The sequence below is a fragment of the Hypomesus transpacificus genome, chromosome 2, assembly GCF_021917145.1.
Source record: "Hypomesus transpacificus isolate Combined female chromosome 2, fHypTra1, whole genome shotgun sequence".
NCBI lineage: Eukaryota > Metazoa > Chordata > Actinopteri > Osmeriformes > Osmeridae > Hypomesus > Hypomesus transpacificus.
This window is the reverse complement of record NC_061061.1, coordinates 4,459,613-4,484,324: the sequence shown is the minus strand read 5'-3', so window position 1 is coordinate 4,484,324 and position 24,712 is coordinate 4,459,613. Positions and strand designations below refer to the sequence as shown.

At 46.0% G+C, this 24,712-nt stretch overlaps 1 protein-coding gene across 1 annotated transcript in view; it reads left to right on the top strand.

The window, feature by feature from the left end:
• Positions 1-9,837: 9,837 nt before the first annotated feature.
• Positions 9,838-24,712, top strand: part of zgc:158766 (uncharacterized protein LOC100009641 homolog) — a 21,726-nt gene continuing 6,851 nt past the window's right edge. Inside the window, exons 1-12 of the mRNA XM_047044181.1 lie at positions 9,838-10,094; positions 14,682-14,879; positions 16,271-17,528; positions 20,058-20,258; positions 20,545-20,668; positions 20,854-20,947; positions 21,552-21,638; positions 22,262-22,378; positions 22,576-22,674; positions 22,919-23,061; positions 24,183-24,321; positions 24,489-24,611. Of these exons, the coding sequence (XP_046900137.1) occupies positions 10,026-10,094; positions 14,682-14,879; positions 16,271-17,528; positions 20,058-20,258; positions 20,545-20,668; positions 20,854-20,947; positions 21,552-21,638; positions 22,262-22,378; positions 22,576-22,674; positions 22,919-23,061; positions 24,183-24,321; positions 24,489-24,611 (2,652 nt within the window). The 5' untranslated portion in view covers positions 9,838-10,025. The remainder of the gene's footprint in view (positions 10,095-14,681; positions 14,880-16,270; positions 17,529-20,057; positions 20,259-20,544; positions 20,669-20,853; positions 20,948-21,551; positions 21,639-22,261; positions 22,379-22,575; positions 22,675-22,918; positions 23,062-24,182; positions 24,322-24,488; positions 24,612-24,712) is intronic.

The following is a 24,712-nucleotide window of genomic DNA, read 5'->3' as shown; positions in this document are numbered from 1 at the left end:
TGATGGACAGTTGGTGACATCAAGTGTCTCGTGGGACAAGAATCGTAACATCGTGCACCTGCAGATAAACATATCAGAGGTAAGAAACTGGTTGTCAAGCAAGAGATTCGCGCCTTTAAATATATTGTAAGAGTTTTTTGTTAGATAACTACTTTATAAATGTCTTTATAGCCAAACTTTTAACGCTTATTTGGGGCTTTTTACAGGACAAGGCGCGAGATATCAATTTAAACATCTCATTTGAGGTTTTGTCCCCACAATAATTCTGGTTGAAACAACTTTTCAGAAACACCGTGCGGCTTCATTTAGAGAAGCTAAGCTGTTCTCGGGAAAACGTGATTATCCTCGGCCCATCGATACGCTTGCTTTCATTCAAGACACGCATGAGAAAGGCTTTGCAACACAATAGATCAGTAGGAGCTTGTCTGCTTGTATAGGCATGGGGAAAGCGAGGAGGAATTTCTTCTGAATATTGATATCGTCTTGAGACGGAGTGAGACTGCATTGATGTGTGTGAGAAAGCATGCTTACTCGAATTGAGTGACATAAAACATCAGTGTATGGATAGATGACGGTGAGATCACAGGTCTGTCCAAAAACGTCAGTTCATCCGATTTAAGGACAATAAAACGTACCTTGTGCCAATGAAATGCATCACCATTGAAGTGTCTTCCTACTAACTGTTGAGTCCATTTCCATATGTTTCATATACACAAGATTTTGTAAATAAGTAGCAATCTGGGTTAAATGCTACTGTAAAATATCAGAATATCCTCTCAGAGAGACATCAAAGCAGACTCAACATGAGGGATTTCTCAAACAATTGCCCCATTCTACCCTGCACCCCAACCTCAGCCACCCCCACACTCCCTATTCTAATTTCCACATGATTAAGCCCCAAGCCCCAGAGTTGAATCTGGAGGGAAATCTTTCACTAATTCCAAGACTCACGTTCCACCCCAAAGAAGAGTTCTTTCTGCTCTATTTTGAATCAAACTTAACCAGATGTCAAGTGTTCCCCCTGACTCTTGTTTTTATTGTCCAAACATATTGTTGAGCCTTATAAAGGCACTTCAGAGATAGAAGTGAATGCAAAACCAAACACAGAACGAGTGAACATTGCTTTTTCATGTCTGAGTTGTATATTCTCTGGTTTGCTCATGTGGGTCATGCTGAGTTATTCCAAACAGAGATTACCCTCTGACCCTTGTCCGTGTCACGGCCCAGAGGGGGGGCCACACACAGATGAATGTCATCGCAGTCATGTACAGGTGTTATAAGGCTGTTGCCACTATATTATTATTGCCATGTTGGCAAACTATTGTTGTTTTTGTTAATACTTTGTCTTGAACCTTACAACAGTAGATGCATTTCTTCAGTAGGATTTCAGTTACTTTTCACTGTGCTCTGTTTTGAGTGAGTGGTATTACCCTGCATGACTGTCAGGGTTTAGTGTGGTGCTCTTAGGTAGGATGGCCCCTCTGAAGAATTCTATCTCATTGTCTGAATAACAGAGATGGAGTGGAGTGACAGTGAGGACAAATTGATAAACAAAAATAAGAATGTACATCATTACTTAGTTGTGAATATGTTCTTAATACAAAAATGCAAATATTGTAAATACATAAGCTGATGGTGGAGTCATTGTGAAGACCTCTAGACATGTCCATTGGACAATCCACATGTTCTTGGACTAGTGGAAATACCACCAGTGTGGTTTATGTCAGTATTTTACAATGGAAAACAATGCATTGACAAATCTCGCTGGACCGTCACTTGACGTATACTTTTTATTAGTACACTAAAATCAACCAGAGACAGTTTACACTAAATGGACACTAATAGAGGTTATCAGTTTATATCCAAACCAGCAAGTGATGCCAGTGAACATATTGTACTGTACCTTACAGAAACTTTGGTTTCCAACACATGCATTGTTAACCGATCCCATTCTAATTTCTTATCTTTTAATTGTAAACAATTTAAACAATTAAAGAGAGCAAAAAGAGACTTGAGCAAAAAACTGTCTCCAGACCACTGTACACATTCTCTGCCTCATGGTGTGGTTGCCAAGCGATGTGCGTTGGTTGATGAAGAGAACTCAGTCAAGGAGATGGCTCTTTCTACTTTGAGCTCTCTCTCTCTCTCTCTCTCTCTCTCTCTCTCTCTCTCTCTCTCTCTCTCTCTCTCTCTCTCTCTCTCTCTCTCTCTCTCTCTCTCTGTCTCTCTATTCTGCCTGCTCTGCATACTAATTGCCAGATTCCAAAAGCTGATTACAAATCAGGTCTGTCCGACTACTTATTAATATCCCACGTCTGGCTCCGAGAGTACTGAGTTCATGCTCTCTGTCTCTCCTGTTTTATTTTATTTTCCCAGTTTGATGAACTATGGGAGCCATACAACATTTGAAGAAAAACCACCTACTTCAGTGATAGCAATAAAACATATTTTCTATTTCTAGTATGAGCAGTTTTCAGAAGACAGTTAAAAAAACAAAACAAGTTCTGTTATTTCTGTTTGCTGACCACTAGAGGCTTATGGTACCACGTTCAGTACTGGTCTGGTGATGTGTTACTACACCCTGCATGCTGCCTGTCCTGTCATGCAGCCATTCTCCTCTAACCTCAGTGGACCAACTCAAACCCCTGTACTATTAAATGTCCAGGGAATGTCAAGGCTTTGGGTGATAACATCTGGGCTCAAAAACTGATTTGCACCAGACTCAACAGCTTTAAAAAGGCCGATAGCTCCAAGAACCTATCTTGAACGCGTCATAAAAACAGGAAGGAATCATTATACTGATAACGATAACTTTCACACAAACAACTATCTAATTTATAGAACTGTTGCTTTAACCTTCAAAACAAATGTATTCACCCAAGCACACTCATGCTACTGTAATGTTCAGCTGTCAGAGTTGTACCAACAACCTAAAAGGTTAGCCAATTGGCCTTACAGGGAAACAAATTGCCACTTAAGTTTCTGACCACTTCAGAAAAACGTATATCAGAAAGAATATAAACTGAAAACAATATCATTGTAAGTGTATTTACAAAAAATATTCATCCCTAAAAATATTATGATTAGCTTATTGTATATGCCTGTAGTACCTACAAGTATCTTCTGTATATTGAATGTGGAGATAATTTGTTGTGTCACAGTCTTTTTTGCTGGGTAGGTCATCTCCCCCAGTCTTCCTGCATTGTTACAGCCTCAGGAGAGGGTATAATTAGCCCCATGGAAACAGGAAACGCCTCGCCCTCCCTATCTCTCTTGGCTTGTACAGTTGAGCATAAGGTCTCAGTCAGACATGGAGAATCAGGAGTAGAGGAGCATGTCCTATGATGAGTCCCATGATGCCTTGCCTTGTCTTACGTCTATAGGCTTACTGGAAATGAGGAGAGGGCCCTTCCTGCAAAACAGACTAATTATCTTTAACTTGTATTTATTTAAGTTTCGCCTAATGCTGAATGACCTGGATCCCCTGCTCAGGCAGTTGCTTAACTACTGTACACAAAGTTTATGCCTAAGACCCAGACAAAAACTTTTTTCTTGCAATATGAACAAGAAACTTAAAAGGCTTGCTTTACAAAGATCTGTCTTTCAAATGATTCCCCTCCAGTTCCCATCATCCTTCCTCCTTTTCTCTGGTATGTGGCTCTGAACACACCTTCTTCTGCCTCATTTTACTGTAATTACAGTGAAACTGAACTCCCTGACCTCTTGGAGACAGTAAGTACCTTCAGCTGAGGGACCTGTCTGTCATAAGGGAAGGACACAGTCATACCCCTGTCATTACCAGCCCACCTTGATGAAATGAACGTGAGAAAGGATGTAATGAGATGGATGACATAGCCATTAAACAACCCAGATATGTTTGGATTTAGACAAACATAGAGTTGCAGCCTTGGCCCACCAAACTACAAGCACTCGCAGTCCCGAAAGCCGGAGTTTTAAATCTCTTTGCCCCGTATGACATCACAAAGTCACAGTCACTTCACTGCTTGTGATTCACTTTGGGTGAATGTTTGTCCGCCCCTGGCTGTTAGTCCAACTTGAAGGATTGGAGTCAGGGCCTCTAATTTCTGTCCCTTCCTTCTCAGATTAAAGAGCTGTCTGAGACCAGGTGTACAGTTCAGACCTGCGATTAGGCCCTCATCCTGCTCCCCTTCATCTTCCACCTAAAGAAACCACATGCTGCTCCCACATGCTCCATATTCTGAAGTGGCACCGATTTTTTGTCAGTTTCGCTTTTTCAGAGGCGGGGAGGAGGCGGGGGGGGCATCTCATTACTGATTGTGTACAGACAAGGCTAGAGTATATACATTCAGGTTAAGCACTATATACATATGTACCGTATGTAGAGAGAGAGAGAAAGAGATACAGGGATAAGGAGAGACAGGCAGTCAGAGACAGGCAGAGAGAGAGAGAGAGTTAAAAGTAAAATGGTCTGGAGGGACTGTTGGGGCTGAACTGAGACTATTAAAGTCCCGGTCCCCATTCCTCTGACAGTGTACACACAGGGAGGAGATGGGGGCCAGATAAGATGGCTAGGTCACGCCCCGCTGAAGAATTGGGCTGAAGGGGCTAGAAGACCTCTGCCCGTGCTTCATATTGTGATTCTACATAGCAAACAGAGCAGTGCGTCTGACGGAACGATCCAGGCTCTAGCAGGGCTCGGGGCTGGTCCTCGCTGGTGAAACAACAGGTTAGACAGCTGTCAGGCAGACACAGCCAAGGCAGCCAGAGACCCCCATATGGGTTGTTTCAAGATGACACATCAGAGCCCATAGATAGACTAAGGTGAGTGGTCATTTTCTTTTATGGATCGACCTGTTTTAAACTTACTGATTAGACTGTTATTATTTTTTATCAGTGGGAGTGATTGGGGTTGTTTGGACTGTGGAGAATGTCATGTCAGTGCTGTGTTGGGTTTTACCTTTGAAGACTTGTTGCATGTGGTTAGATTAAAAGGCTCATTAATTGCTGCTCACGCTCACTTTGAAGGAGAAGTTGAAAGCGGTCACTGTTTGAGGTGATGACAGGAACCCTGGTGTACACATCCATACCTGATCTGGGTCCTTTGGAAGTTTTGCACAAGGCCCTGATACTCTGACAGTTATTATTTTGATCTTACTGTGACTCCTGCAGGAACAACAGATGTGTAATATGTTGCGTGTGTAGCAACAGGGCTGAGCTAGGGTTGGATAATACATTTAAAAATTCCTCTTTGCCTCTGGTCAGGTACAGTAAAGATGAGAGTGTCATGACTTGTGTTGTACCTATTGTTGGAACAGGATATTGTTGGCCTAAGTGCCCACAGCTTATCAACTCAAGAGCTTCCTCTCACTATTTGATAAGGCTTATAGTAGACGGTATCCACAATGTGAATTCAGTAAAAAAAAAATGCATATTAATCCATTTCATCAGGCTCCCTCTACCATATAATACAATATACAATATTGTATTTAAAAAAAGTTTAAAAAAATTGAGCTCATTTTCTCCATCCAATAAGAAGCCGTCTCCCTGACTCCCTACCTCAGCCAATCAGATGAGCCGAGTAGGAGCAGCCGCTACCGTAACTCGACCTGACCTTCTCCATACACCTGTGTTCGCACACAACAGGGGGTCAAGGTACATTATGGGGTCACGACAGGTGGCGCACGCTTCCTACACTTCCAGCACAGTAGAAAGAGGGTGTGGAGGGGAGGAGAGGCTGTTCTGGGAGCAGCTGTTCTTTCCTCTTGGGGAGGTTTGGTATAACTGATACATCACAAGCTTATGTTAGGGTCAATGGGGTCAACTTATGGATGTTGATGCAAGACTTTTCAATTCATGTGTTTTAGTTTACGAACACATATCTGTTCATGTGGTGTTGATTCTCACGAGAGCATTTGATAGGAACAACTCTTGGGATATCAAATCTCAAGCTGGTGCTAAGGAGACAACATACTCCCAACATGTGGTTTTAAAGGTCTGTGTGAGTCTGTGCATGTGTGTGTTTTTGTGTGAAAATGGGGGGGGGATACAAACGGGTGTGTGTATGTTTGTATAGCTGTTTGTGTTTATACAGCGAGGTCATCAGTCAGGAGATCTTGCTTCCCAAAATACATGACACCATCGTGGTGGCTGAGAAGAGGAGACGTCGGACCGAGTCATGTTAGGGAGTCTTCGAGTCACACGGCTCATTCTATTCCACGATATCTTATCAAGGGTCTGATTTGGATGTGCCTCCCCCGTCTAAGTGGAGTCAACTAGCAGACTCCTGGGCCTGGGGAAGAGAGGAGGGAAAAAAACTGAGAGGGAGAGGGGTTGAAGGAGAGAGGGGGGGGGGGGGAGTTGACGTGGGGAGTTGAGAATGGGAGAGAAGTCAGGACATAGGACGGGTGAGAGAGAATGGAAAGGAGAGAGACAGAGAGGACGGGAAAGAGGGAGTGGAGCCCAGGCTGTTAGTGTGTGTGTTTGTGTTCTCAAGGCCATGTGAGGGGCTGAGGGGCTGGTGATAACTTACTTACTGCATGTGCACTGTGCAGTGAGCCTCTCTGATACTGCATCCAACTACCATAGGCAGCCCCTGCTTGGAAATCAGCCCGTAAGTACATTTGAGTTCCTACTTGTTCTAAACCTGACAGGGTATTTGGTAATCTTGTTGTATTGTGCCATTGTGTTACTGTATGTTTTAAGACAGTGTAGAACTTCAGAACTTACTTTGTCACGTTATTTGGGTGCATGCTTCAGTTACATATTTATTAACTACATGGCACAATTATTTTATACTTTTATACTTGTCCTAAATCACAGTAGATGTCCGTGTTTAATGATGTAATTGAATCATGTACCAAGCCTGTGCAGGAGTGTGTAATAGCATGACATCACAGAGTGAGTTTAAGTACTGAACAAGAACATGTCTGGATGAACTGAAAAGTCAAAGTGTTGGTTTGGTCTGGTGTGCAGTTCCACTGGTTTTGAAAACATTGGTTCAGACAAATTAAATGATTCTCTAGAGACAGCTCTATCTGTATATCTAGATATTGCTGTGCATAGAAAACTGCATAGATGTGATTCATCCCCATTTTAGTTTTTGTTATAATATATAAAATCCAAAAATCTTGATTGAACATTGAACTTGATTTAACTGTGCCAAACCACCTCAAACCACTTCCTTGAATGTACTCTCAACAGTGGGTACGAGACAACGACGCATGAATGTTTCAAATGCAGGGCATCCAGAGAGAGATGTCTGTGTTCAGCCTCCTTTGAAAGAAAGCAAAGTGGTGAGGTTGAATGTTGAGTCTTTGTGACAATGCAAGTTGGGTGGCCTGTGTGACACACTGTGTTGCTGGCCACTGAGCTGGGACCAGGGTGACACATTCCACAGTTGGGTGAGCATGTGTGTGTGTGTGTGCGTGCGTGTGTGTGTGTTTATGGATATATGAGAGTGTGCGTGCATGTGCGTGTTTATAAGGGGGAACCAATAATGGCCACTGACCACAGGAAGCACTCCACTAGTGGAACTGCACCAACAGGCTTTTATATTGTTGTATCTGTTTGACGCATGGGAACGCTAACAGAACCTCGTTCCTAGCTAAAACCAAAACGTGCGTGTGGGCTTGTGTCTGCATTGAAGATTTACTGGAAAATATGAATACACATTTTTTGTTTACCAAACCTAAACAGCCAATAGGAAAGGTTGCCTCCCCAGTTCCCCTTGTTCTGATGCTCTGTCAGATCATCTTATCTCCACAGTAACCGTAAGTTATGAAGCTGAAAAATCATCAAACCTCCCTCTCTTGTCATCTGTCTAATTTGTCCCTCTGAAAGCCTTATCGTCTCTGAGGCACCAGTGGGGCTGCTCTATCTGCTTTCTTAGATCTCATAAATATTGTTTACCAGAAGCCTAAATAGAGTTATTTTAAGCCTAAGAACTCTAATGGGAAAACACCAGAAAAACATTCAAATGATTGTCTGAGACATGCAGTCAATAGAAGAACTATTAGTTAACAGTCATCTTACAAGTGTGCTTCAGATGCACATTTTAAAACATCCTTCTGCTAAAACAGACCCCTGCACATGAACTTTGTTAACTAGTTGCAGTTTGTCTTAAGGAGTTCCCCAATTGACCAAAGTCTCTCAACCCAGCTTCTGTTGACTATTTTTCAACAAGACAAACTCATCATCAGAACCTCACACTATCATCAAAACCTATACATTTAGACTGAGATCTCCACTAGAGGCCAGCATTAAAACCCATGTCCTCACTTCCTCATTCTGTCTTTCCACCACTCTCTCTCTTTCTTTCTTTCTTTCTTTCTTTCTTTCTTTCTTTCTTTCTATCTCCATCTCCTTATCTGTCTCGCTCCCTTTCTCTCTTACTCGGCATCCCCTTATCTCCCTGCACCCTAAATACAACACCCTAATACAAATACAAACCAATTTCCATCTCTAGCAAAAGGGGAGAAGAGAAAACATGATTTGTCTGTATGTTGACTTGTAAATAGCCTAATGGAGAAAAAACAACAACACTACTTATTGATACATGATCTCCATAACACATATCTGATGTAGAGGTTGAGGACAAGGGTCCCATTCATGCAACCTCTGATCAGCTACCAGTGTGCTATGTCAGTTGTAGCAGAGTTTGGATTCAGGTGCTGGCCCAATGGAGGCTGACCATGAAGTCAGAATGTTGTTGTTGTATTTATGCTGGGTTCAGGTTTGGCCACTGTGCATCAGTCTGTGACTAATACTGTCTGAGAGGTGTCCAGTAGCCTCTCTAAATATACTCCAACCTAATAACACATCCTCACTCACTTCTCTGTTTACCCATGACTGCTTAATATGATCTTAGTATTTTTACACAAAGCCCCCATTCTTGCCACATTGGCCTTCCTGAACAAGGATTTCCTATGTTTGGGTTAAGGATCAGTTTGAAGAGATAGGAGGACATAATATGCACCTTTGCAACACTGTTGGTTGCTACATTCCAGCACAAAGACTCACAACAGGCCTGCTCGTGCCGTTTCCTCCTGTTATGAAGGCTGTTGGCTGAGGAAGTGACGGTGTGAAGCAAAGGACTGGAATGATTTTTGTAAAGGACTGTAAACATTTTGTTGACATTTTGAAGAGCGTTCATCTTCACGGCACTCGAAGAGCCATAAGTTATTCAGTCGGTTGCTAAATTAACTGGCAGATCATTCAGAGCGATACATGTTTTGTTTTAAAGGCAATCGGTTCTGAAAATGTCACATTTGTCTCCCCTAAACAGGGGATGGCCTACATATGTCAGCGACATGTCAGGAACAGTTTGAGGATTAGGTATTCTCCTGACAAGATTTAAGGGAACACCATTGTGGCGGGTGACCTTAACCACCAATGCTATGCTGATGTCTTCTTTTCTCTTTTAGTCCTTCTTTTGAAAAGCAGCAGAATAAGCTGAAACCTCAGTCCATTTGTATTGTCAGGACAAAGGGGTGCCATTGGGAGAGGAGGAGGAGGGGGGGGGGTTGAAGTGGAGGTGGGGGCATCGAGGGTCAAGGGGTGGGGGTGGGGGAGTGGAGGTGGGGGGGGAGTTGGTCAGGAGTTTTACCCCTAGAAGGAAGGTTGGGGCAGTTAAGGGGAGGGGGGTATTATTGTGTCTGTGTGTGTGTATGTGCGGGTCAGGTAGTGTGTTTTCTGAATGCTGAGGGGTGGGTTGTTTCAGTATGCATTATCCAGCTGGGAGAGGCTTCTGGAACCGAGCTGAGGGGCGGGGGTGGTGTTGTAGCCTGAGAGGAGGGGAGGGAGGGGGCTGAGGTGAGGGGGGAGCAGGGAGCTGAGCGAGCTGCCTCTCTCACGCTCTGACAGGACTTCAGTCTGCTCTGGCTGTCCCTCTCGGCAGGACAGCGGGAGAGAGACAGAGACAGGGCTCCAACTAGCATGGCAGCGGTGGATTGGTCGATGTAGTGACTGGATTTACCCTGGATTTTTACCGGTGGTTCATGTGGCTTATTCATTTATTTATGTGTGGGGCTTTTTCTTGAACTTAAATGCTGTCACTGGGCACAATGCACTCCAGAGCAAAGTCCCGGAGCTGTGACAACTACCTGAGCATTAAGGTAGGAGAACAGTTTCTTAAAAAGTTTCCTTCTGCTTTATGCTGAATATCGCTACTGTTTTTATCAGTTTTTCCTGTTGTAGGTAGAACAGCTGTCACAGGTGTGAAGCTTAACTTTGACTTGTTCATTGAATTGAAAAAATGTCTTGACTTTCCTGGTAACATTGTAATAGTAGGCCTTCCCAGTTTGCAGGCGTCGTCGGTGTGCCTATCCTCACGTTCTGGGGAAGTGTCCTTTACTTCCGAGTTACTGAAGCACCTGGTGTTTTGGTGTCTGTGTGAGGGCTTGTCCTGTCTGCCTACAGTTAACACAGGCCGCTCCAGATGTACTGGAAGAATGTACGGATCAGACTGCAGACTCCAAGGTGTAAACTGTCCTGTTACAGTGGCAGGCACAGGCAGCTTATGTTGTTTTTGCTGTGTTGAAAAATAAAATTGTCTTAGTGTTTCCACACTATTTGCATTAACGAAGCTACTTTGAACGCTTTGATATGTTTGTATCATTAATTGGATGGGTTTGACAAAGAGCACAGACATATCCTCCGGGCCTTGTTCTGCCATGTGTTCACAGTTATTTCTAATGGGTGGCAGACATAATAGATGAGAGTCAGAGGTCAAATGCATTCTCAGCACCTGTAACAACTTCAACAGTCACCCTGTTTATTGTATGCTCTATCATTACCGTACCATTGAATCATAAAAGAAAAGCCCTCTTTTTTAAAGTCCGCTTTTCTTGCGTGTTTTTTGAAACAATGCCAGCCAATCCAGCACTGTCATTGGCAATTAGTGGTTTAATTGGCTGAAAGGCTTTGTCTTGTCCTTTATGTTGCTTGTTGGCAACCTTCTACGTGTGAATACGCATACGATACAAAACATAGTGATGTAACTTCCTGTAGGGTCAGTGAGGTCTGTCTGTAGTTTACAGAGAACAATATCTTGTCCAAATGTGTTTACATCCTGAAGAACAATGTAATTAACAGCCTGGTAAACTGGGAAACGCAGTACTGTAATAGCCCGCATGGGAAGCCAAACTAAATGTACAGTATCCATACACACACACTTTGAACGCTCAGGCATTTTACGTCATCCCATTTAATGTATAAAATAGGTTACAAACTATTCAACCCAATTGCGTACCAAAATCAAGACCCTTACGATGTTCCACAACTACTGCCTGATATGAATAACTTTAAAGACAGATTTTCTGTACAATCAGTGAGTCATCTAATGTATGTATTTAACCTGTGTTGATACAGGTGGGTCCGCGTCATTGTTACTCCTTTGCCTCCCAGGTGTTCATCTGAGACTGGTTGTGTTTGGCACACGATGGCTGTGGCTTTGAAAGGGTTAAAGTTTATCTGTTGAGATAACATTCACGACAGTGTCTTTTGTGCGCACATCCATCATCACCTTGCCATCCACTAAGTGTGTGCGTGTATGCGTGTGTGTGTCCTCTGTTTATAGCAGTCAAACAGTCTAAGTTCAAAATAGAAGTGCTGAGGATGCTGGTGTCTCCCCCCTCCCCCATACACCACCAGACCTTTTGTCACTATCTATTAGCACTCTCAGCCACACTTTAGCCCAAACCGTTTCCCCTGTTCTCCCTCTCAGAGTCTCGCCCCTCACTCCCACACCCCCTATCCTTCAGCCCGGTTAAGATTCAACCGGAGGAAGTGTGTAATGGGAACTGGATGATGCTTGATGTGATGGAATCGGTAGAGATCTTTTGTTGTCTCCCTGGCACCGGAGCAGGGCAACCCAGGGCCTTTGTCTACCTGCAGGTCGTGCGGCTAGCAGGTTGCTGGCTGCCGAGCGGCCTGGATGGGGGCTCCAGTGCTCTCCTGTTACACCCCCCTGGTGGCTTCATGCTCCACTGGAGGCCTGGTGCGCAGCTCCTTTTGTGTCACTGACCCACTCTGTGGTTGTGGCTCCCTCGTTCGCTCTTTATCTTTCTCTTCACCCTCTCGCTCTCTCTCTCTCTCGTTCTCTCACTTTTTCTGTCTCTTTGTCGTCGTCCCCTCTCTCTAACTTTCAAAAAAAATGTATTCTCCCCCTTTCTCTCATTATCTCTCTAAAACGTTCCCCCTCTTTTTATTTCCCCCCTCTTTTTCTCTCTAACTCTATTTTACTCTACTCTCTTTATAACTCTCTTTTTAACCGTTTGTTATATCTCTCACTCTCTCTGCCTCTTTTTCCAACGCACTCTCTCTTTCTTCCTTTCTATTCATCTATGCCCTCTGGCACAGATTATTTTAGGGAGTGCAAGTTAGAGATATTTCAGAGTTACAGGCCTGTGTGGTAATTAAGCTGACAGTGTGGCAGCTGACACTACGAGTCGATGCAGAGATATAGAATATACATTCTCATATTTCAAGTATTTGTCACAAAATAAAGAGCACTTTACGGTAAAAACCCTAATGGCTTCGTAATCAGTTACAGTAAGAGGGAGCAGATTTACTTTCTGACTTCAGCCTTGTTCCTACTCATTTTGAAATCCTGTTCATCTCTAAGCTGTTTAGTTTCAGACTTGTCCAACACATATTGCCTTGGCTACCTCTGATCCCCACCAATCAGCATGGTCGTGACATCCTAGACTCTCAGTTACCTCACAGTGCTTGCACTGTTCATTCGAGCTCGGTCCTACCTGTTGCTGAAACAGATGTTTTCCCAAGTAAAACAAGTGTTCCACCTGGACGTTTCACCCAGTCATTAGCACCTCAGGGATCTTCCACTCGCTCACACTGCCGGTCTGCTGTAAATACCTGAGACCACAGAGGGGGCAGGACTTCCCATCTGGTCATAGCCAGGGTGGTGGACCGGTGCTAGTTAAACCCCAGCATAGCCAGGTATACCTCGAGTAATGATCACTACTGTGAAGGATGTTGTGTTTCTATCCACCACACTGTATGTAAACATTACTCAAGGGTGTGCAACAGTCTCTATTTACACTCAGTCTAAGTCATGGTTGTGGGTGAAATGTGGGTGTAATTCTTTAGCCGGTCATTCCTGTGCAACGGCTTGAATCAGCAGCTGATATATAGCGGAGCTCAAACAAAAGTGCACTGATAAATCCCTTTTTTTCAACAGGGACTTTTTACTTGTGAATACCATGCTTCAGTCCGCCTTGGCAACCTGAAGGACTTTTGCTCTTTTGGGGCAGTTTGAAACCATGTAGCGATGGGTTTTCCTCCCATTGTTAGCTTTCCGCCAATAAACTCCATGTTATTCTTCTCCTCCCTGGCGCAGGAGTGAGTAATGCCCAGAGAGCTGCCCTTCTAATGGAGGTGGGCGTTTTTTGTTTCACCAGCACGGTACACAGCAGACGATGGAACAATGACAGCCTTGTTATTTGGGGCATGTATACCAACACATTACAGTCTCTGTCTCTAAATGACGATGCTGAGAAGATACACTCTTTAAACAAACCTGGAGAATAATGTGAATAGACTGCATATGTTCTGTTTTGAAGAAATTCAGTTCTTTATTCAGACGTGTTGGGACAGCTTTGCATCATCACAGTTTAGTGTTCATGCGTAAACCTAAATCTCTTCCTCTCAAGGTGTTCCTCAGAAGTGGATAACTCGATCCCTTCCTTAGCCTCCCCTTCCGAGCGTGCCGGCTGTATCTGAGCTGGACTTTCCCTGGCAGCCTTCCTGGCTCCCACACTGTCCGTCTGGTTATCAATGGTGTTCCACTGCTGTGTTCCACTCGGTGAAGGGCTGCGAGAATGGGTGGGAGGGGGTGTGGGGGGGTTGGCCTTGACTGAGCCTGCTGGAGGGAGGCGGTCACAGGCAGGGCAGCGAACACGACGGTCCAGACCAGGTCATCCTCAGACACCCAAGCGTCCCTGAGGCCCGGCGGAGGTCGGACCGCTGCCCTCTAACACTGTGTCCGACCTGTCATTCATCCTGTGGGAGACAGCAAAGGCATGTCACAGGTCTATTCAGGGTCAGATATAGTTAGGAATGACATGGTTATTAAAGGTTTGGGATGACAGCCCCCCCCCCCATTAGGGAAAAGCCCCTTTGTTTTACAGAGCAGGGCTGGAGCAAGACTGGACTTTCCATCTTTGCTGTTTGTGTTCGATGTCCATGATGTCACTCATACAGGTGCTTCCCTTGTCTTTCATGGAAAAACATCATGGTGGACGTTTTCTGTGACCTTACGGCTTCCTGGCTGTGTGTGAGCTTGTGTGATTGTGTATTTGTGAGTTTGTGTGTGTGGTCTCTATAGACCATGAACTCACAGCATGCTCTAAAGTACAACCCAAACAAAAATATGACATGGACACTGTGGTCCTGTGTTGATCGTTCTTATTGATACTGTATGTTGATCTCTGCTCACCACTGACAATTTCCACATGAAGGGTTCAGCGAAGGGTTCCTTCCATGCAAAACACTGAACTTAGGCAGTTTTCCATGTGACGCTGGAGGAGCAACAGAGCAGTAGACGGCTTCTCATCTCTCCTTCTCCTTTTTATCTCTGTCTCACTCCTTTGGCATTCTGCATCGGTCTCTAACGTCTCTCGCTCTCTCTCTCTCTCTCTCTCTCTCTCTCTCTCTCTCTCTCTCCTGCCTCCTTTTCACAGGACTCCAAGTCTCTGGACAGCTGCATCCAGAGCACCCTCTCGTCCCTGTACCCGCCCTTCAGCGCCACCGCCGCCACTGTGCTCTGGCAGCTGTTCAGCGTGGTCGAGAGGCAGTACCGCAGCGACGGCCTCCGCTGCCTTGTCGACTTCCTGCTTCCTGCCAAGGGGATCCTACAGAGCATCCAGCAGGAGACCTGCGTGAGTGAACCTGGTGCAAGGAGGGGAGTGGGGCTGGGGGGAGGGGGTTGGGGTGGGGGGTGAAGGGGGAGGAGGGGGGTGCTGGAGGAGGAAGAGGGGTATTAGTGGAGGAGGGGGGTCATCGAGTGTACGTGATGAAAATAGACCTGGATTTAGGTGTAGAGAGAGAGGCCGAACCAGCCCAAAGCAAGGGACTGTGGTCTCCAACGGATATGAGCGGATTATGAATCCTTTTGAGATGCAACGCAGCCGAGATTTGACTAGTTCCTCCCCCTCGGAGGTTTCCTGCAGAATTTCCAAAGCCGGGGAGAAGCTCCAGGTGAACTCTGACCCCGGCGGGCTTTGCTCCCACATGCTAGATAGATGAAAGGATCAGAAAGAGGAAGAAGAGGTAGAGAGAAATAAACCAGCAGCTTGAGCATAACACGAGGAAGACAGATCATGTACACATACATCTGCTCTGTTACCAGAAAAACATTGAAAGATTAGATCTACCATAAAACACATTTATAACGAGGTAAATACGCGTTTTTATGATTAGTGGTGTTGTGATAGTGGTCAGGGCCAAGATCAAGACAGGACAGGACCAGCAGGGAAGGAATGTACGAACCGAGATGATGAGTGGGAATATCTGTGCTGAGAGGTGGGGGAATATGTGCCGGGGGGACAGAGTTGATCATTGTTCAGAGAAAAAGCTGAAAGCCTGCCATCCTGGTCTGAATAGGCCAAACAGAGAGCAAACTGTGGTCCGTCTGAGAGCTTGCCATAGGCTCGGGGGTCCAGGCTGAAATGTAATATTGGCTCCCACAAGCTTTGATTGCTGCGGGTTCGTGGCTCCATGACCAAAGTCCTGAAACATTACTCCACTGTATTCATCTCCACTGTGATTACACTCCCAACGATAGCCAATACAGCAATAGTTTCACCTAAGCTTAGCCTCTGAGGAAAAGCTTGCCCTGAGATTCTTTGTATTGCTAGCAACAAGAGAGCCTTCGGTACAAGAATGTATTTTCATTGCATACCTTTCCCTTTTAAAGCCCATCTATGGAAAAAATAGCTGAGAGGAGCTGAACCCTGGGTGCTGTGTCTGTGGCTCTAGGTGCTTTTGTACCTGAGTGTCACGGCTGGGGTTTGTGGTTGTGGTTGCTGAGGAACCAGGCCTGATCAGACAGGTTTCTCCATCGTGGGGTTTGGAGGAATCAGCTTGTTAGAATGACGAGTGACTGACTGGAGGGCAGAGTCTCTAACACACACTTAAACATACAGTATGTCAGTCCCACACCCCATACAACATTGCTAAGCTATTAAAAACTGATTCTGGCAGCATCGCTAAAGAGTAACGGGCGATGGTGTAAATGTGGGTGGTTTGTGACGGTCTCTCTTTCTCTTAGGTGAGGTTCCGAGGCCTGCTGTTCTACCATGAGGGTTGGCCCCTCTGCATCCACGAGAAGGTGGTTCTGCAGCTGGCCCCTCTGCACAAGGTCCGTCTGAGGCAGGGAGACTTCTACCTGCAGGTGGTTCCCCTGGGCCGCAAGGCCGCCAAACTGGTGATAAAATGCCTGTCGGCAAGTGGGCAGGCCATCGCGGAAATCCCCATCGCAGAGAGCATGTACGGCAGTGTCTTCACCGCTGACTTCCTGCAGAATGTAACGCGCGACCGCAACCTTCACCCTCTGCAAAACTGCCTGCTCACCACCGGCACTGTCGTGTACAGGACCCCGTGGAAGAACGTGGTCAACCCTCTGTTTGTCAGCAGCACAGCGGACGCCGTCATGCAGGCGCGCCACGGTTTCCGGGGCCAACTGAGCGCGTGCAGCACCAGCGGCTCCACGGGGACCCTGGACAGCCACCGTAGCTCCAGGGAGTCCCTGCTCTCCCAGGGGGCAGACTCCACCTTCTCAGAGCCCTCCACGCCCAGCAGGGCTCACTTGGACCCCAGCAGCACTAGGACCCAGCAGGACCCGGGCCTCCGCTCGATGGATATCCCCAGACCGAGAGCGGCTCCAGGAGACGCACACAGCACCAAGACCCATGGTCTATCCGAGGGGGACCAGGTGGAGGAGGGTGGCTGCAGAGACAGAGGCGTGGGGACCCGGAATTTGTCGTTCAGCACGGACCTCAGCAACCCGGGCCCACGCCGTCGACACCCCAGGGACTCTGTGTCTTTTGAAACCCGCAGGCTGTTCAGGAAGTCCTACATGGAGGCCCTGCAGAACCCCATGAACCTTGGTTCCAGCTCCGAGTCCATCCTGGAGGAGGGGCCGGAGCCCGGTCTCTGCCCCAGGGAGAGCCCCGTCACGCCGGGCAGCAGCCCGGACACCCGCGCCTCTCCCAGGGAGCACGCAGCCCACAGGCTGGGGTCTAGGGCCTGGTTGGGCGGAGATGACTCCCGGCCCAGCACCCCCCTCCTCTACCTTCAGAGGGGGCTGAGGAGTGCTGAGAGCAGGGCGGAGAGGCGCTCCAAGTCTCTGGAGCGGAACAACAAGGCGGCCCACGTGAAGGCTCACCGAGCACGCTCGTCTTCAGGGGGCTCAGCCAGCCTCTCTCCCAGGAAGCTGATGAACGGCTATGCCCTGCGTTTCGGGAAGCTGGACCTGGAGGCAGCTTTGCCCGGCGCAGAGAGGAGGAGCAGCGTTAAGGAGGAGTCAGGTAGGAAGAGATTGGCCAATTGGTTGGGATTAGGATGATGTCACTTCCTGATGCAGAGAGAGATGAATAAAGTCACTATCTGGAGCAAAGGGATAGTGGTTGCCTTATGGTTGCACAATGTTTGTGTCTGACCCAAAAAATTTGGGGGGCATAGGCGGCAGGTTCATGCACATTACATTACTCTTCAGTTGGTTTCATTTTGTAGTGAGTAATACATGCAGATTAAGAAACTATGGTAAAAGTGTAAATATTGCACAATAAATAGCTGTATTTTTTTCCCCATGATCCTTGGAAAAAAAAGAAATGTGTAGTTCTAAGACAAGATGATGCCTCAACTTGGGCGTGTTCAACATCTTCAGTTTCGACAGACACTCTTTCTTTCAGTTTACGTCAATCAGTGAATGAATCATAACAGCTCATGCCACATAAACTCTCCCATATCAAATGATGTCACCTCAGGGTATGAAAACCAGGTTGAGTTCCAGACAGATTTAAGGCTCTGCTTTATCGTGGTTCAACTGTGTAATTAGCGCCTGGGATGGGCCAGTCAGGGGCAGCTGGTTCTCTGGGCTGATTCTAAGGGAAGTTTTCCAGTGCTGTCTTCATACTTGTGATAGATCCCATATGATGTGGACATGTTTGACCATAACTCAGAATCCAGACGGTGATCCCAGCTCAAGGTTTGTGTGTAGAAGGTACACGGTAGATCTTAACCTCTTCGAACCCAATGTTGTGTTGATATGCTGCAGTAGTTTTGGACAGCACCAATGCAAACGTTTAGGGGATTATATCCTCTTAATTTAGCACAACCTCTTCCTGGTATTGAAATGGGAAAATAGAGGGTGCTTTAACTCTGAATCAACCCACATCCAGCTGTCCAACAAAGGTGTGTTGTGTGTGTACGCAAACTGAGACACACATCTCAGATGTTCAAATATGTGCAGTAAAATGTATCGCTTAACCCTCACAACAAAGCTTCAGTGCCCAGTGTTCCTCACTGTAAGCCTCTGGCGCTTTTAGAGATGACCTCACCATGTGGATCCTGTTTCTATTGGAAACCGGTTTCCCACACGCAGAACTTAGAGCCATTGAGATGGCTGGAGTGGCCAGGAAGCCCCAGAGGATCCAGTAACCCACCACAGGGACCCCTTACATCCCTGCTTGACATGGCTGCCAGTGGGTTTGGGTCCGGGGACTGCTCTGCTCCCAGACAGATGGTTTGCCTTGTGTACAATAGGTTCCATTGTGGTCCAGTTAGCCAGTGGGGAGGCTTCAGAAAGCCTTTAAAATTATACCTGTGTTTATTCAAGACCCATTCACCTCCGAAACATGAGAGTCCACCAGCACGGACTCTGGCATTGTTCGGAATGACAAACGCTATGGCTTTGAGAGGGGATAGAATTACCCATGATGTGAGATTGCAATAGCCGTGTCATCAAATAATGGCCCTTGTGATTTCATCAGTGTTTGCCATTCTTCTGTAGAAGCGCGGCTGCTGTTTGACTGCAATCTGTACCAAACAATTTTGGCCGGGGTTAAAATGGTGTCAAACGGCATTTACAAATGGGCTTTCACACAGCACAAAGCGTGAGAGGCTTTGCTCTACTATTTCACACTTCCTCTGAAAACAAAGCAATTTAGGAAGCTTGCAGCTAAACAGAAGCACAGCTACACAGTCACACAGGAAATGCATTGACAGTTGGAGGACAATAGTGGTTGAGCTGGGAGAGGTCTCTGTTACTGAACATGGGGGGCCAGAGATAAAAACATACCCGAAAAATTCCCTAAAGGTGTTGACCACATTCCACCCACACATTTTTTCCCCTCGCGGTTTAATGTTAATCTCTATGTCTGTATTCTGTGCTGTCTACATTAGCCAGGTATTACATTACGCTACCATTGAGAGACTCACACATCTCCCCACAAAATGACAAGCAGAACCTGCCTCTAACTTGTCATTGCGTCATTGTTTTTATTACATATTCTTTACCAAATAGGCAGAGGGAAAAAAGGAGAGTGGCAGAAGTATCAAAAAGGAGGGAGCTGGAGAGAGAAACAGAATTACAGACAAAACTGAGGGAAAGAGAGAGAGCCATCGACATACTGACAGTGAGAGCAAGCAACTTTGTGGACTGACTTGGGATGGCAGAGAGTCTGTAGACAGCAATAGCAGTTGGGAATGCCAGGAGCAGCATTCCAGTAATCAGGACTTTGCAGGCAGAGCTGGAAGAGACTGGGGTTGGACTGTGAGTCAGACCAAACACCTGGCCTCAACGGTCGAGACAGGGAATACAGTCACCACAGCAGAACGCCTCAGATACTGTAGGTCTAACCCTGACCCCCATCTACCCCTGGTTAGAAACAGTTCATTAGTTCATCAAATTACTTTTTACAGATGAAAAATTAGGCTAGGTAGAAGTGTTATAACCTCACATACTCTATAAGGTGTGTTTGCAAAAAAAAATTGCTGTTAATTTAGCAATCGATTGAACGATTGCTGACATTGAAATGTTCCTTGTTTCTCTGCAGGGAACGAGTTTAGGCTCCACAACAATGAGCCCAGGAGACACAGCCACGAGGGCACAGGGGTCAGCCCCAGACCGGCCAACGGGCTGCCTGTTCAACTGTCCCCAGCTCCAGGGCCCACCTCAAGCTGTGACTCACACCTCCCCAAGCTGGTGACGGAGGTCAACCAGGAGCTGCTCACCTCTGGGGCTGTTGTCCTACCTGGTAGGTGACGAGTGACGGTGGCATGACATCCACAGGGTAACATGTTTACTCTGCTTACTGTCAACCAATCCAGCAAGGTCATTCACTCCCTTGTCCTAATCATCTTCCGATATTTACACCAAGTATTTTAAAACAGACTGAATACAAGCTAAGGGATAGCCTTGTATTCATAAATGGTGTGTGTGTTTGGAGGGATGTTGAGATTCCTGTACTGAAGATTCCCCCCAATTCATTTTGTGGATGGTGAGCGCAAGTTCTGACCTCCGGTTGGCCCTCTCTCTTCCAGGAAACAGAGACCGCGGTGGGCGGGCACTGCTCCAGGTGTGCACCAGGGCTCGGGTGTGGACAGGTGAGAGCTGCTCGGCCGTGGACCTCACCTGTCTGCTGGGATACTACTGTTCCACGCTCCGGTGAGTGAGTCACTCCATCTTAGGTGTCTTTGGCTCAGTATGACTCCAGTGAGATGACCCCTCAATACAGTACGTCTCACATTTCGATGCGTTTACCACAGCCACAGAATTCCCATTATGCTATTTTCCCTGTTAAACCTTAGTATGTGTGATTTGTAGTCCTGACATGTATTTCCTGGTTACAGGAGAGAGAGGCGGGACCAGGGCCTGACAGTCCTTGTAGACTCGAGGAAGCAGCAGCCTGCTCCAGCTCTGTTCTCCGCCCTGTCTGAACTCCAGGTGAGCCTCTGAAGAAAAATATGTAATTACCCTCAAACATCCCCCAGGCTCTCTCATGATCCTCACGGGAGACTGAACCAGTTCTTAAGCTGTAAAAATAAAATGTTCTCTCACTGTGATTATGCCGTAGCAGTACTTATACATGTTTGTTTCCCCGTGTTCTGCCATTCACTTGCAAGGCGTGATGTCATTTTCTGGAGGTACTTTGGTTTGGGCTGTTGCTAGTCGCCACCTCACATATTTTGTCAGCAGGGCCGGCCCCAGGGCACGTGTGGGGCCGGCCTGTTCTTGCTTGTCTGTTGAGGCGCACAGGGATGGACTTGGTGGCTGGTGGTTTAAGACAAATGGCTTAGCGAGTTAGCATGTTTTGATGATGATCTATGAGTGGCTAAGGGGGGGGGGGGGGGGGGGGGGGGAATATTACTCAATTTGATGTGCTTTTTGGTGTGAAATGTAGGGTGCTCAACTTGTAGAAATCCTTTAAATCTGACCAAAGGCATCTTCAATCCTAAAATCATATGATTATACTGAAGTATAACACATTTAATTTATATTGGTGTGTGTTTATTTCTACTTATATGACATACAGTTTTTTTTCCATCAGGCATCGTTACCAAATGCACTTTATTCAGTTCTGTTACTGGTGGATAAGGAGGCAGCTGTCAAGCCAGAAAGAGACATCAATGTGCAGGTAAAGACAACATCTAATGATACACTACATTACGTAATGTCATCTGTGGTGATGTTTTGGGTGTCAGACTTTTGCTAATCTTGTCAGAGGAAGTTCATTGTTCATGTAAATAAATGTAAAAAGAGAAAGAGCGCAGCATGTTAGGCCGTGGTGTGTTGAGTGTCTGAGCATCTGAACTATGTCTGCATGAAGACACATGTCTGGCTGGCAGAGTGTGTGATGCAGGACATTAGGAGCCTGGGTCTGGCCCAGAGAAACAGCAGCAGAGAGCACAGAAGGTGCTACAGTATCTAATGAGATCAGACTTGAAGTCTCACATCCAGTTAAGTTATTACCTTTGGAATTTCTCCATGGGATCTCGGTGTCTGAATGCTGTTTCAAGCAGGAATTACTTGTGCTTTGCTTGAGATTAATATTTAGTACTTACATTTCTCAATCTCACGTTTGATTAAGACTAATGTTTTTTACAATGGACAGCCTTCATGATTGGCATCATATATGTCATAAATAGACTTTTTCTAATACAGTATTTGCAATCAGAAGTAAAGTAACAAGCAGGAAGTGACATGTGGATGCCCTTGAAACATAAGTGAGATAATGCATGTTTGTGTGTCTGCCCCCAGACTGAGATACTGACCTCTCTGAAGGCCCTGCTGAAACACATAGACTCCTCTCAGCTCACACGGGATCTGGAGGGCTCCTTCCTGTACGACCACAATCACTGGATACACTTCAGACAGGTAGAGTCCATGTCATTGTCATTATCACTAAACCCTGTGCTTATCCTGCATCTCTCAATGGAAAATCTGTCAAGCAAGCTTGATTCTGCATCCTGAATTGTGAATGGTTTATTTATATACACTGGGAAATGTTCCCTTTTTCCCCATTTTTTTTTTCTTTCTTTAATATGCTCCTTGTTTCTGGCTTTTTCTCCAAGAAAATCGAGCCATTTGCCAGCAGTTGCAGTGTGGCCCTTGCCTCTCTGCAAGACTCCATCACCACGCTGAACAACAGTGGTGACCTAAAGACCTCCAAGGTCAGCCCCCCCGGCTTACAGTCCCACTCAGCCCACCCTGGCGGTCTGGAACTCTGGATTTATGTGTCTGTCTTGTTGATGTACTCAGGGTATTAACTGGGGTATTTTCTGCTATGGTACCGGTTCACTGGTGTAAATACCATAGACATAATGATGAATATGACACATGGTCGAATGGGAGGGGGGCGTGAGACAGTAGTGTGAGACGATGTGTAACACCTTGGTGTGCGTGTGTGTTGTGCAGGAGGTGTCGGAGGTGATCGACCAGCAGAGGAGCCTGATGAAGTGTGTGTTGGAAGACACGTGTCTGAACAGTCTGAGGCTGGAGGGAGGCACGGTGCTGGCTCGCATCAGGAAGGAGGAAGCCTGCGACAACGCCAACTACAGGTACCAGAACAACGCTCACGTTGATTGGCCGTTTGTCACCAGTACACGCCCCTTGGGATTCTTTGTGCTTCTCCTCTCGACTGTTTCTTGGCAGTCTAATCGAAACACTGTAGGGTTTAATTGTGACATAGATGAGTCCTAAACCCATGTTAACTTTTCTCACAAACAATAAAATACACAGGGCATACCTATGAAACAACAATGATATGTGACTTGCTCTCACAGAATCAGTCACTTTGACCTGAAAACACATCTGGATATGTATACACCACTGGAAAGAATGGGGAATGATTGCTTTCCAATGGTACCAATAAAACATTTCTACTCAAAATATCAAGCGAGTTACATGACCTTCTACATATCGGATGTCACTGATAGGAAGGTTATCTGGCAGGCCGAAAGGAGTCAACGACAACGGAAAAGGAATTTGATTCTAGTTTATTAGTCGAGTACCCGGACCAAACAATCAGTTCAAGACAAACTGATGGCATGAGTGAAACTCTGTCTCTCAGCCATGCTTTAATACACGAGTGGGACAGTACAGATATAGAATGCACAGAATTGCTTCCTTAACGGGTCTTCAGTGGTCAGCACACTGATACACTAGAGTATAGAACAGCTGAGGTAGTCGTGAATTATGTTGAAGTCCCTGTTTGTACATGATTTGCCTCACAGTCTCCTAACTGTCTGGGGGGTGTGCTATATTCTGCTCAGAGAGAGGCCTCGCTACAGGACCTTTGACCTCACAGATACTTAGGCTGTACATGTACACAGAAAATCTACCTTACAGTCACCAAAGCAGTTGTTGGAAGGAGACTGTTTTGACAGAGGAAGCAGAGTTGTTAGGTTAATTAGAAGGTGATTGTAATGAGAAATAATTCATACAGATTATGAAAGCCAAGGTTTTGTTTTATTAGAATCTTTTAAAAGCCCAAAACCCAAATCAATGTTTTGACATAAAAAAGGCATTTCTGTATAAATTAGCCATTTTGACTTCCGACTAATTCTGGTGATGGTCACGGTCACTTCTTCATTGATGACCTAAATGCTTTGACAAGACAACAGAAGTGTCACCATAGTCAGGAATATATGTTTGCCAACCACCTGTTGTGTTGGTGCAGGGATGCGGTGGACATGGTGAGCGCCCTCTACAACCAGGTAGACGAGGAGGTCCACAAGCTCGTCATCCTGTCCAACAAGTCCTTGAAACAGCTCGAAAGCCTGCTGGAGGTCCGCAAGTTTGAGGAACAGACACAACAGGTGGGCTCAGACACGCTCATTTGTATTATTAAATGTATTTGACTGGGTCTACGACCATTCATGAATGTCGCTTGAATTATGGCCATAATTCATGTTTCATTATATGACATGAATGAAATGTGTTTCAGTCACGAATGTGTCTCTCCTCAACCCACCTGTCTCTCCAGATCAAGCAGTGGTTCAGTGTGGAAGGAGAGAAGCACCTGGCTCCTCTGGACTCCCTCACTCTCTCTCTGGGCAAAATCAAGGACATGAGGCAGACTGTGGACCAGTTCCTGGCCGAATCAACGGTACAACGGTTCTTCATTGGCACATGTCTTTGTACTGCAGATGAACGTCAACATGTGTTCCTCACCCCTTTCCCTCTATTTAGAGTTTGCGAGTCTCTGCG